Source organism: Orcinus orca, chromosome 21, assembly GCF_937001465.1.
Source record: "Orcinus orca chromosome 21, mOrcOrc1.1, whole genome shotgun sequence".
Lineage (NCBI taxonomy): Eukaryota > Metazoa > Chordata > Mammalia > Artiodactyla > Delphinidae > Orcinus > Orcinus orca.
This window is the reverse complement of record NC_064579.1, coordinates 15238590-15253483: the sequence shown is the minus strand read 5'-3', so window position 1 is coordinate 15253483 and position 14894 is coordinate 15238590. Positions and strand designations below refer to the sequence as shown.

Genomic DNA, 14894 nt, shown 5'->3' with positions numbered 1-14894 from the left:
ACACTGAGTAATAGATATCAGTAAATAAGAAAACTAAAAGTCCATTTTGCAAATTATTTTTAACAAATTCAAGTGATCTCTACTGAAACAGTTAACTGCCTAAAAGCATCGGAAGTTTCCCCAAAAATTTAATTAAATAAATGACTTCATCATATCCTCGCCCCAAATATTACTAGTATGTTCAAAAATTTAGCTTGGGCGGAGGGGCAGTTTAGTTATTTATAATTGTTCTTGAATATTTTGAAATATTCAGGATACCAAGAAATCTTTCCAGAGACTAAGGAAAGTAAGAATGTTATTAGAAAGATGAATGTAGGGGAAAAGTAGATCTTAGAGAGATATTGTTTATTTTATTTATCTGAAAACCCCGTTATCTTATTTAAATAACTCATTAGACAGCCGTTTTATTAAACTGGAAGAAAGCAATGGGTTAGAGACATGCTGTTTCTGAATTAACAGAAATTTTAATTTAATTTAAAAGACTCAATCTTTATTCACTACCTTTGCTTTTGTCATTCTGTTTTGAAAATAAATATTTCAATGTATTTACCTCTTTCTTTGGGTTTCTGTATCAGTTAGGGGCTTGGAAGAAAAAAAAAATGGCACAGAGGAAAAAAAGTGGAAGTGGGACCTGAGATAAACCTTGAAGGTAGAGAGCTAAACGATTGGGGTAAATTGTGGCCCTATTCACTGAGAAGGAGATTACTGAGGAAAAAATAATTTGGCAAGTGTGTGAAAATCAGGAGTTCTTATTGAGACAAACTATATTTCAGTACCTTGTAGACATCTATAAAAGATGTTTATATAAACTTGGATTTCCAGGTAAATATTAGTGCACATGTTAGAAATCTTGGACTCAACACATACATGTTACTTAAAGCCATGATCCCGAATGAGAACCCCCAGATGCATGGAGAAGTGAGAGGAGTAAATAGAGAGGATTTCCTTCCGTTCTTTTTGGGTTTTTTCTTTTGCTCTGGAGACTTTTCACACAGAATACAGTTTAAGAGGGAAGAGATATGGGGATATATGTATATGTATAACTGATTCACTTTGTTATAAATCAGAGACTAACGCACCATTGTAAAGCAATTATACTCCAATAAAAATGTTAAAAAAAAAGAATCATTATTCTGACCTCTTGAGACATGTAAATGTTTAGAGACTAGGAAGAAAAGAAGAAAGCAAGGATATAGCCTGGAAAAGTATGACTAGGGAGCTAGTAAAAATGCCAAGAGTGTGGTTTCTCAAGTCTAATGAAAAAAGCTTTTAAGGAAAAATGTGTTGAATGAGTCAGATGCTACTGAGAGATCCTGTAAGATGAGGTCTATGGCTATTAAATTTTGAAAAATGTTTATTCCAGATCTTGATAAGACCAATTAGAGTGGAGTAGAGAGAATGAAATCCTGATGTGATTGACCATTTGAAGTGGAAAATGTTTGTAGTCGGGATGTGTAACTAAACTATTGATTAGATATTATAGATTGAAATGAAACTTAAATGTTATAAAGCCTCATTAAAAAGAAAATTACTTCCTCTTAGTATTAGTTCGTACATGTACACTGATAATGTTGTTGTTGCCATACAACCATTAGGGTGGGATACTCTATTTTAGAAAGTACTAAATCTCATTGTGCTCTAATGAATTTTCCGGTGGTTTCAAGTTAGAAATATACTTTTATTGAGCACATGTTGCTCTGGTAGTATCATCAAGTAAACTGATCCAAAATCACAAGAGATTACGCACACACAGGGGAAATTGTAATCTACAGCACTTCTCTTTAAAAACATTTTCTTTTTAAAATATGTGGTTTTAGTTTAAAAAGCTATGCTATTTAAAGCAGCTATTTAAAGTTGTACCTGTGAGGATGTGTACATTGATTGTGATGCCTCTAATGAGGAAGTAACACTGATAAACCTGATCAAACAATCAATATAGATTTTGGTTTATCAGCCTTGTATAATTGTTTAGCAATTCCAATATACTATAATCTCCTTGGGTACAAAACCCTTTTCTTCTTTATTTTCACATACTCAGCGTTAACCTAGTTTGTGAAATATAGTGAATATTTAATAAATACTTTAAAATTATTGATAATTAATACTTTGGATCATATAAGACTGAAAAAAACATGGTTTAAATACCACTTCAACGTAAATGAATGCTTCTTAGTGTGTAATTTGTGTCCAGGACAAGGGCGTATAATATAGAAGTGTTATTGCAAGAAGGATTTATCATCTACTGATACAACAGCGGAGACAACCTGTAGACTTTGAACTATACAAAACTAAACTTGGTTCCAAAACCTGGAATCAAGACTCATTCTTGACTATCTAAGCAGTATGTTAAATTCTTAATCATTTAATTATTTTTCAGTAGATTCTTTGTTATTCTTTAAATAAATTCTTATTATTTGAAAATGATGAGTTTTATCTAATTCTATTATACATAATATCATTTACCTTTTATTATCTAAAATAAAATTGATATTTATATATTGACCTTGCATTCAGAGACTTTGATACATTGATTTCCTAATTCTAAGAATATCTTTGTGGATTCTTTGGATTTTCTACGTATAGAATTATGTCATCAGTGAATAATCTAGTTTTGTTTCTACCTTTACAATTCTTATAAATTATCAAACCATTTTCTAGTTGTATTCCACTGGCTATGATATCTAGAATGAATATAACTGTTGAATATAACTGTTAATAGTAGGTATCCTTTTCTACTTCCTTATGTTACAAGGAAAGCTTTCAATACGTCATTATTAAGTGTCAGGGTTTTAATATGTTTTTATGGATCCCTTTATCAGGAAAGGATACAAAGTTTGGTAAATGGTTTTCTTATGAACAATGTTGAATTATGTCAAAAAATTTTTATACCTCTATGAGCTAATCCTGTCTTTTCTCTTTAAAACTTCAAAGATAGTTAAATACATTTACTGAGTGTCAGATATAAACCACTCTTACATGCCTGGAGTAAACATGGTGGGCTAATGTGTTACTTAGGCTTTTTGATTTTTTGTTTATGAGTATAATTATACTGGAATCTTTACTCAGTGTGCTATCTCTGTAAGGTTTTCGTGTCAGAATTATGCTAGCTTCATGAAATCAGTTGGGGAGTGTTTCGTATTATTCTGTTCTCATTAAGAGTTGTAATTTGTATTCAAGTTAATTCTTTCCTGAGTAGCACAGACTAGGATTTCTGTGTGTGTGTGTGTGTGTGTGTGTGTGCATGTCTGTATGTGTATATATGTAAAGATTTTAAACTATTTATGTAATTTCCGTACTGTGTTGTACTATATTATAACGGGAGTGCTCAGGTTTTCTGTTTATTCCTAAGTCAATATGGTAAGTAATACTTTGTAGGCATTTTTTTCAAGTCAAACAGATTTTCAAATTTATTGATACAATGTTGCTATAAAATATTTGTACCATTTGAACGTCTATAATATCTGTAGTAATGTCCCTTTTCATTACTGATATGTATTGTTATATTTAAATATTTTATTAATTAATTTCACCATAAATTGTTCTATTTTATTAGTTGTAATAAATCTACTTTTGACCTCATTGATCTAATGTATTATAGATTTGTACTCTATTTCATTAATATCTGCCCTTCATTACTTGTTTCCATCTACATTTTGAGGATTTTTGTTGTTGTTGTTTTACTGCTGTTGTTTTCTACTACTCAGCATAGGGGGATGTTTGATCATTAATTTTTAGCATCTCTTCTCTTCCAATATAGCTATGTGAGGCTAGACATTTTGTTGTAAGTACTGATTTAGTGTATTTTACAAGTGTTGATAATAATATTGTAATCATTGTTTAGTTTGGAACACTTTCTAATTTCAACTATTATTAGAATTTTGCCCATTGCTTATTTTAATGTGTGTTTTAAGATTTCTAAACATATGGGGATATATCAGTTAACTTTTGTTATTTAAGATTGATTGCAATGTGGTCAGATAAAAATCTCTATAATTTTCATGCTGTAATCTGTTAAGATTTGCATTAAGCCAGAGTAATGATACACTTTTTAAGGTATTTAATAGAGTAGGTTGAGATAAAATAGTCAAATAAAATATTCAATTATTCCCCAATATATATAAGTCATTTTGCTGAAAACTTTATACTTATATAATGTAGTAGACAATTATATTCCAATAAAATGGAAAAAATATTCAATTGAAAAGGAGCACTTTAAAGTATTTATTTTATTTATATATGCATATATATATTTGGTTGTTTTTTTTTTTTTTTGGGCCACACTGTGCATCACGTGAGATCTTAGTTCCCTGCCCAGGGAACAAACCCATGCCCCCTGCATTGGAAGTACAGAGTCTTAATCACTGGACCACCAGGGAAGTCCCTAAAGTATTTAGATTAAGGATTCAATGCACGACCAATATGCCAACGTTGATAAAAATGTTTTAATTGTCCCATTATTATTATTTTTTTTGCTGTGTTACTGAGAAAAGATTTTATAATCTGTCAAGAATCTGCAATTGGCTAGTTTTTCTTGTAGTTTTGTCAAATGTTGCTTTGTTTTGACATCATGTTTCTACATCTATAATAATTTAAATTGCTAAATATTCATGGTGAATCAATTTTTTGTCGTTATGAAGTAACATTTGATATATTATTAATGCTTTTTAATTTAGAGGTATAGAGCATATTTTTTTCCTTTTAATTAAAGACTGATGAATTTTTTGTGGGGAAATTCAGTGATACTTAAAAGGTGGAACATTCCCAGAATTTCTGTTTAATAAAGATGAACATGACGGAAAGGAGAATACATAGAAACTTAAAGAAGAAAATAAAGAGTAAAAGAATTCAGCTAAAGGAAACCCAATTCAAAATTTATGAACTCTTCAGAATGAGTGGGGTCAGTGAGTAATTTATTGATTTCTAGAATTGGAAAGTTCAGAGCTTGATTCATTCGTTTCTGACTGGATCTGACTATTTAAGCAGTAGTTTCAGGAATGTCTCTCTGTCCTTCTCTTTCTCTTCTTTTTTTTCTCCCTTTCACTGATTGGCTGATTTCTCAGGCAGACTTTCTCCATGTTGGAAGTACAGCTAAAAGCTTCAAGTTTATATCATGCTCAGTGTCTGATCTCAAAGAAGAATGTGCCTCTTTTTCAAAACTTGGAGCAAAAATCAGGAGAGCATTTGAGTCACGTGCTTGTGTATGGATTAACTGCTTTGGTCTGAGAGAATAAAATCCTATGAGAACTGAACCACTTCTGGAGAAAGAGTTGGCCTCCCATGCCCCCATGGGGAGTATATTGTCAGGAAGGAGTCTGTGGAGCAATGGCATAAAAAAGATGTTTACTCCAACAGCAATCAGGGAATTGTAAATTTAAACCATAGTGGCATACCTTTTAACATGCAGATTGGTAAAAATTAAAGTCTTTTAACGTTCAGTGTTTGCAATGATGTGGAGTTACAGGAACACTCATACTTTCTCCTTAGGAATGTAAATCAATACAACCAGTTTGGAAAGCAACTTTTTATTATTTAGTAAAATTAAAGTACACACTCTGCTGTCCAGCCATCCCACACCCAAGTAAAAGCCCTAGAACGCGTTTGCCCAAGTGTAGAAGGATCCTTACACAAAAACATTTATAGCATAATTGTTACAGATTCTGATATCCTAGAAACAACCTAAAAGATTTTCAATGGAAAATGGATCACTAATTTGTGGTATATCCGTACGATAGAATATCGCAGTGAAGGTGAATAAACCAGAGCTACAATTTAACAAAATAAATCTAGTCACTGAAAAATACAAATAATATAAAATGGTGTGTCTGTGCATGTGTGTGTGTATCTTGTGCAAAACCTGCAAAAATAAGAAAAAGGTTTGATGGATACATACATAAGTAGTAAGGTTATAAAATGGGAGTGATAAAGACTCATTTGGGGACATTGCTGACATCTGGAGCTCCCTGAGGACGAAGGGACATATGATTAAGGAAAGGTTACACTGAAAGGTTCACCTATTTTGGAAATAGTAGATATGTATTCAGTGGGGTGGTGGGTAACATTATTTATATAATTATTATATGCATAAGTTTTTCATAACTTTTTAGAAAAGGATGACGGTGAGCGATAGTGTGTGATCGCAGGGATAATATAGATGGGCAAAGAAGTGATACACAAGGCTCAAAAGAACAAATGGTGGAGAGTCATGGAATTCATTTCAACTTAAAAACACACTTTAATTGAGGAATATTGTGCACAGGCATCGGTCTAGACACAGGACTGTAGGGAGTCCCAGGTAGGGCTACAAAGGTGAATATAGCCTCAGAGTTAATATAACTACCTTATTTGCTGATGGAAGAATGGCTGCTCCTCCAGTTCCAAAACAGAAGGCAGTTCCTGAGGGTAGGGGGAAAGAAACAAAGACTGATCTCTGGCAAGATGCCATGAGGATTGCAGATCCCCAAGGCTCAATAGCCCTTCTTCTGAGACAAGCTTCCCAGCCTGGCCCTGGTGACCTTCCCTTTATTCTGCTGCTGCTTCTCCTCTTGTCCCCCGTACACTCAGAGTGCACTTTCCACGTGCAAGATTTCAATGACACACATCGTGTAAAATAAAATAAACCTCAGGCTTATTTACACTTATATTTCATGAAAGCAGCTTACTTTGTTTCAAACTTGGTTTGGTTTTTTCCCTGACCCATGATAATTCTAGATCAGCAATTTCAGAACACTGAATTTAGTTGACTGTATTGAATCTTGTTTTTGTTTTTCTTGTGGGAATTTCTAATCTTTTAATAATGCTCTTCTTTAAGACCTTGAAAATATTGACAGACATACAAAATTAGAGTTATATAGGAAGAAAGGATTCACCCTGCTATGCTTGAGGAAAACACACCAGACATATCCATTTTGATCTTTGCCTTGTTTTCTTTTTATTGAAGAAAACTTTCCAGTTCATGTCTTCGACTGATTTAACATAGAAAATGCAAAGCCAGTACATAATTAACGGAGCCTCTCTACTTGTCTGCAAAACATGCATTTGGACACTAAATATGACTGTAAGAAATGTGAACCTTCCAAAAAGGGCAGTGGAGCCATCTCTGAGGGAAATAAGAAATTAACATTGTTGTTGTTTTGTTTGCTTTTAAAGAATCTATACAGAACATTAAATGGACTAGAGAAAATATTAGGATATGTATTGAACACTTCAATCCTTTTAAAAAACCTATTATTTTGCTTACATATTTTCTTTTTTTCCTGCCAGTTCTCTTTTCTTGTTCTTTTTTAAGTATAGCTAATTTACAATATTATGTTAGTTTCAGGTGTACAGCATAGTGTTTCAGTATTTTTACAGATTATAGTTTATTGAAAGTTGTTACAAGATAATGACTATGATTCCCTGTGCTGTACAATAATATATCCTTGTTGCATGTCTATTTTATACATAGTAGTTTGTATCTCTTAATCCCATATGTCTATCTTGCCCCATTTCCCTCTCCACTCTGGTAACCACTAGTTTGCTTTCTATATCTGTGAGTCCGTTTCTGTTTTGCTACATACATTCCTTTGTTTTATTTTTAGATTCCACATATAAGTGATATTATACAGTATTTGTCTTTCTCTGTCTGACTTATTTCACTAAGCATAATATTTCCTAGGTCCATTCACATTGTTGCAAATGGCAGAATTTCATTATTTTTTATGGCTGAGTAATATCCCACATCTTCTTTGTCCAGTCGTCCATTGATGGACACTTAAGTTGTTCCATAATGTTTTGGCAATTGTAAGTAATGCTGCTATGAACCTTGGGGTGCATGTATCTTTTCGAATTAGTGTTTTTGGTGTTTTGGGATATATACCCAGTAGTGGAATTGCTTGGTCATATGGCAGTCCTAGTTTTAGTTTTTTGAGAAACGTCCATACTGTCTTCCACAGTGGCTGCACCAGTTTACATTCCCACCAACAGTATACAGATGGCCAACAGGCACATGAAAATACGCTCAGCATCGCCAGAGTGTTTGCCTGGCTCGGTCTGGGGCACACGCGGAGGTGGTCATGGGAAACCCAACAGCTCCAGAGCAGTCCTCTCTCTGCCCTCTCAGTCCTGCCTCGAGAGGGAGCCAGTGAGCACACTCCTCACCATCAGAGTCCATCCTTCCCACAGCCCTCCTGCCTGTCCCAGAGGTCCTCCAACCAGCCAAGGCAGCTGGTCTTCCCCACATAGGACCCCAGGACCCAGGCACCCAGTCTGTGGCTCTCACCTCTCACTCCCCAGTGTGCTCACCTTTGTATTCTCCCTTTCCTCTGAGTCTCCTCCCGGGGAGCACAGGTCCCAAACTGATCGCTTTTCTTCCCTTCCTGCGCAATTATGTGTGGACCTTTCTCACAGCCTTGGTTGTAAAGGAGTCCTTCTGCCAGTTTCCAGTTAGTTTTCAATGAGAAATTTTCCACATGTAGATGTATTTTTGATATGTTAGTGGGGGGAGATGAACTCCACATCCTCTTACTCTGCCGTCTGGATCCATCTCCCTCTTTTCTTGCTCTATACCTAATCGTTCTTTGATTTTTGAAGTTGCTGACATGAACTTCTCAGAGATATTCTGAAAGAAGCCCTTAGTCTTGATACTTTAGTTAGCAATTTGGTGTTTAAGATGACTAATAAAATACAGAGCTTCCAGGATAACTTGTCTCCCATGATCTATTTGCTAAGGAATCAGAGCTCTTTACCCAGAGACATTCAGACATATTGCTTTCCTGCAACTCTGGAGGCATCTTTCATTGAGATAAGGTTAAACTGGACATCACTGCCCCTCTGAACAACTGGCTTCTAAGGTGATCTAGCCTAGAGAATATGAGATGCTAACTTGAAACCTGAAACACAGCATAAGACAACACAAAGCACGTTAGGATATAATAAATTCAGTTCCATATATATAGCCTAATATATTTATTTTAAACATAAATATTCACAACAATGCAATATATGTCCAATTACATATATTAAGTGCTTTCCATTTGCAGAAAGGTAATATACAGAAGCACAATACATTCAAAATTATTTTCTGACTTAAAATATTTACTTATTATCAATGCACTGCTAATTGCTTGCAATTTTGCCTTCTGTACTTATACTAATATGTTGAATAGAGTGTAGTCTGCTGTGTTAATTTATATATCTATTTTTCAATTGGATGAGTCTTTATCCATTTATTTATGGCCTAGATGCATCTCTTCTATTCCAGGTGCATAAATGTTTTCTAATCTGCTTATTTTCTTTTGCTTATTTAAATGCAATGAATTAAGATTTCAGCTTACTTTGCCACATCCAGACACTTAACTTATATTTCTAATAGTTTCTGTGACTTATAATATAGCATTTTTATGTTAATAAATTGTCTCCCATATAACAACATTAAGTATTATGCCAAGAAAAGTCTTGCTGCTGTGTGTGTGTATATAGTGTGTATGTATGTATGTATCTATAAGCACAGAGATCTGTATACTTCAATGTCATTAAAGTCAGTGATATATTTTGTGGATCAATTCACCCAATAATTAAATATATTTGAAGGAAGCAAGGTAGTGTACATGTTAAGTTTTACGTGTATAGTATCTGTAATATCTTTTTGGCAGTTCATATTTAAGGTATGCCTCAGTGCCCTGAAGATAGATTGAAACACAGAAGCCTCAACACTCAGAAATCACTTTTATCAACACATGTGGCCTCAAACATGGCTTTTTGAACATCATCCATTTGAGTTCTTATGGTTCAAAGATTAAAAGCTCAATACAGGAAAGTTAGGCCATGATGAGAGGAAAACAAAATCAACTGAACACAGGCTGCTGAAATAATGTTTGCAAGATCAAATGCAATGACTGTGACCAGGAATGATAGGTCTTCCATGGTTTCTCCAATATTACCATTAAATCCCAGAAGGAAAGTTATTTGCTTAAAAAAACAGACTTTAAAATACAATTTATGCTGTTTTGAACTTGATAGCTTGCATGGTTAACACCAGTTTTTAAGTATTTAGCATTGTTCTCATTGGAGGTTTTCACATTTTCTTTGTGGACCTGAAAACATATATGTTGTTTCAGAATATAAGAAAAATTTCTTGTTTTCAGAGAAATGATCCCACATATTACCAGTTTGGAATAATGTCTTCCTCTTATTAAGTACTCCTCAGGAGCTATGATTATGGGGAGGTGTAAGTTACTAAAGTGTAAGTACTAAAACCCATGGACTAGGGTTGAGAGTAGGGCTGAGGTGGGGTTGAGGACTAAGGAAATGGGAAGAAAGTTAAGTCTTGCACTCATTCACCTCTACAACATTCTCCTACTAAAAGCCTACTAGAAACTAGACACAGTTTTAAATTTAGAGGGCGTTTTGGAATACAAATATAATCTCCTGTTTTGAATTCCTGGGGGTCATATAGCTAACAAAAAATGGTAGTACATTGTCTTACTCCATTTGGATTGCTGTAACAAAATACCATAGACTGGGTGGCTGAAAAACAGATTTTTATTTCTCACAGTTGTGGAGGCTGGAAGTCCAAGATCAAGGTGTCAGCAAATCCAGTGTCTGGTGAGAGGCTGCTTCCTGGCTTACAGACAGCCAGCTTCTCCCTGTGTCCTCACTCCATAGACTGCATAGAGAGAGAAATCAGACATATTTGTGTCTTTTTATAAGGGCACCAATCTCATTCAGGAGGGCTCCATTCTCATGACCTAATTACCTTCCAAAGACCCCATATCCTAACACCATCACATTATGAATTAGGATTTCAACATATGAATTTAGGGCATACACAAATATTCAGTCCATAGCATATGTAGAGAGAAATGAAAAGAAATATGCACAAAGGGTGCTATGCCCAGGTCCCTGAGTGGACCACATTGTACTTGCCAGGAGCTTCTGATGTAGATAGCAGCAGAGGGATGCTCCACATCTTAACAGGAGGGGAAGATACAGATCCATATGCCAAATGCATTACGCCAAAAGAAAGAAATCACTGTTATGGAAATAGCAGTTGCTCAGCCCCTGACCCGTTTGATCTTCTTGCTGAAGCCCTGCTCACTCTCAAATTAATTATGTTTTCCACATATGGGAGCTGGCTTTGTGGATTGTGGATGAATCAATGTGCAAAATTGTCCAATAAATTGAAAATAGATTTCAATTGCATGATGTAATTGTAGTTCTTTAAAGTATTTTAATAAAGAAAATTATTGATTAGAAGATACATTGGAGAACACTAAATATATATGTTATGTATGTATATATAGATATACATTTGCGATATTGAATCTAAAATTGATTCACATTCAGTAGTAATAAAGAGTGAACAAATTGCAGTATTAAATCTATGAAGTGTAGAGTAACTAAAGGTTCACAACTGAATAATGCTTTATAAGTACCTTGTGATGTAGCAAGTGTGGGCACTATTGTCTACTTGCAGAGAGAAAACACAAGAATCCTTCAGTCCACAAGTCCTTATGAAGCATCCAGCACATGCCAGGTAAAATGCCAAGTCTTCAGGCTGCCACCAGGAACAAAGCAGACATTGTCTCCCTTGTGTATATGCAGAGATTTTCTAACTGGCTAAACCCACAGACCTTGTCAGGACTATGTCAGGATTTAGAGGTCAGATGTGTACCCAACCAACCTAGCCCAGCAATACCTTACCAAATTAGATAGCCTCCTGAAAAGGATGGTAATTTTAAAATATGAATTTAGGTATAAAACATACTGTAGAGATTAAATAATATATATATTTCTCTTCTTTTTTTAAAAAAAAATACATGTTAATGGTTTCCTGGATACCAGATTCATTTTTAAACCTTTCCTCTGACCATAGGAGCTGATGCTGTGGAAGCTCAGTGTAAAAGATTTGAAGTGAGAGCAAGTGAAGATGGCAGGGTGCTGTTTTCTGCAGATGAAGATGGGATTACCATTGGGGCTGAAAAGCTGAAAGTTACAGGTACTGTAGATGGAGGTCTTGGAACATTGTTTACTTCTTGAAAGAATACGCAACTGAACAAGAAACTACTTTTTTATATCTATGGTCCCCACGCCTGAAATTGAGTCTTGCATAATATCATGATATCACATCATTTGATTTTCCAGTAGTCATAAACAGAAAGCTCTGGTCGTGGTTGCAGAAGACACCATAAATATTAGCCTTAACGATATAAAAGCAAAGCTGCACGTCTCAGGCAGGGTTAGGTGGAGGAAACTGAGTGTGGATGGTGGAAGAAAAGGTGGGGTGCAAACAGTGATTAAAGATTACTCAAGGTGATAGATAAATACAATTTAGAGGTGTTACTCAACAGTAAAAGATATGCAAAAGAAGAACTAAAACATCAACTTTAGAATGAAGTAAGGGGAAGGTTTTAAGTAAATTAAATTCCTGTTCTTTAGGGCTCATAATTATCTTCAAAAGTATATAAATCAAGAAATAGCGCTAATCACCTATTACTGAGACATTATTAAAGTCATTATTCTAATATTAGGGCCATTAGTGTCAACCACCAACTGAAATGAAAAAGCAACAACAAGAGCAAAATAACAGAAAGTTAAAAGCACGATTGGGAATGGGGAAGGATTTTATTGATACTATTTTAAGCATTTTGAGTACAATCGCTTTTGAATAATTTGATTTACAACCACAACACATATTATTTTGATAAAATGTTTTTAAAAGACAAAGAGGCCTATATTAAAAAAATTAAATATGTTTGGCTTAGCGTTTCCCAAATTTGAGTTTGGGGACAGTTCATGGGATATCTATCATATCTGGGTAGAACAGCGCCTGTGGGCCGTGTGAGAGCAGTCTGCGTGGTAAATGACCTCAGCTCTTGGGCTGTTTGGGTTAAATTCTGCCTCCACCATTCAATAATTTGAGTAAATCTATGCCGTCTATTTTCCTTCATCTAAATGATTGAAATGATCGTGCGCACATGCCTGTGTGTGCATGTGTGTTTTTAGAATGTTTTGGGCACGTAATGAAGACATTGTAAAGGTTAGCTTTTTGTTTTTATTAATAAAGATAATACTGATATTGCCAATACCCCAGACACCAGGGTCTGCGTGGATTTCAAGAAAGATACACTATTAAATAGCAATGAAATTCAACAAAGATTGTAGAATGGGGATCTTCACTGGGCATCTCTGGTCTGGCTCACAATCTACCACCACCATCCTTATTGTCCCCGAGGGCCTCCCTTCTTTCTTTCGTGAGTTTTCTGATGAGTAGCTGGAGCCTGCACCATTGGGTTAGTGCTTGGGCTGGTTCCCAGGACCGCCCATCAGCCTCATTTCTCTTTCTTTCTTAAGACTCCTTAAAAAGGTCAGGAGTAAACATGTACATGGGATAAACATTGGCCTTCCTAAGTCTTGAGTTGGCAGTCAGGGAGCCAAAAACATTTTTTTAATTAAAAAATCATGAGGAGAGCTTCCCTGGTCGTGCAGTGGTTAAGAATCCACCTGCCAGTGCAGGGGACACACGTTCAAGCCCTGGTCTGGGAAGATCCCACATGCCGCGGAGCAACTAAGCCCGTGCACCACAACTACTGAGCCTGCACCCTAGAGCCCCTGAGCCACAACTACTGAGCCCGCGTGCCACAGCTACGGAAGCCCGTGCACCCAGAGCCCATGCTCCGCAGCAAGAGAAGCCACCACAATGAGAAGCCCGCACACCACAACAAAAAGTAGCCCCTGCTCGCTGCAACTAGAGAAAGCCTGCGCACAGCAACAAAGACGCAACACAGCCAAAAATAAATAAATAGATAAAATAAATTTATTTTAAAAAAATCATGAGGATTTTCCTTGGCAAAGAGCACAAACAAATCAGAAAGGACATTGACTTTAGGGCCCTTGATGCTAATGTCTGAGTTGCTAGTTGGTGAGAAAGTCAGGAACCAGAGTAAAAACGCACTCACAGGGATTGGGCAGATGTGATTTTAATATTTAACAATCTTTAAACCTTGGTAGTGCCTGCAGTTATCAGCTTTGATACCAAAATAATCCTCATAGCTTTTAGGATATTACACACGTAACCAAAAATTATTTCATCCATTTCAGATGTTTGCATTGGGTACTTTGTATTCATAAGTGAAGGGCAGTTCTGGAGCTCTTGACGGCTTTTATGATCTCATGGAATTCTAACTTTCTCTGATCTTTATATTACCTTGATTTTTCTCATAACTATTGCAGTGAAGCACTGTCTTCACAAAATTAGACCCAATAACTAGTTTTTATAATTTTTCTTGGAGGTAGATGGATACTCACATTCATTTCCTCTTTTTCTTGGTAGCCTGGTTGCCATCTTTGAATTGTTAATTGGGCTATTAAGTCAGAGGAAAAAGTGTTCCCTAAAAAATCTAAGGATTTTTTGCTCTTCAGTTAACTGTCTTAGGGCAGTCATCTCTGCTGACCTATTATTCATTCTTTCTCTCTTTCTCCTCTTTGTATGTGTGTGATGTATGCATGGTATATTGTATGATGTATAGATGGATAAACACATATATCTCACTCTAGCTCTGTTTTTCCATTTCTTTCTCTGTCTCAAACATATACACACAGCTTTGAGTTTATTTTTCATAATACTCTTGTTTAATCTATATTTTCCAATTATCTCAAAAAATTAATCAGTTTTACAATATGTTTATGTATCATATGACTCCAGAAGATCCTAAATAATAAACTAATACAATTTTGAGTTCATAATTACAGAATCCAGGCAGATTTTTGTAAAGGATGGAAGCGTCACACAGGAGGGAATAATGAGAGTGTCTATAACAAGTAACCCTGGCTTTTAACCTGCTGCGGGTATGCAAGGGCCACATCTTTCATAAATAATGCTAAGTTAGGGAATACTTTATTTTATTTTTATTTTTTAA

General features: G+C 35.2%; 1 protein-coding gene across 1 annotated transcript in view; it reads left to right on the top strand.

The window, feature by feature from the left end:
- SGCZ (sarcoglycan zeta) overlaps positions 1–14894 on the top strand; it is a 331450-nt gene that overhangs the window by 270345 nt on the left and 46211 nt on the right. Inside the window, exon 4 of the mRNA XM_004277165.3 lies at positions 11852–11974. Within this exon, the coding sequence (XP_004277213.2) occupies positions 11852–11974 (123 nt within the window). The remainder of the gene's footprint in view (positions 1–11851; positions 11975–14894) is intronic.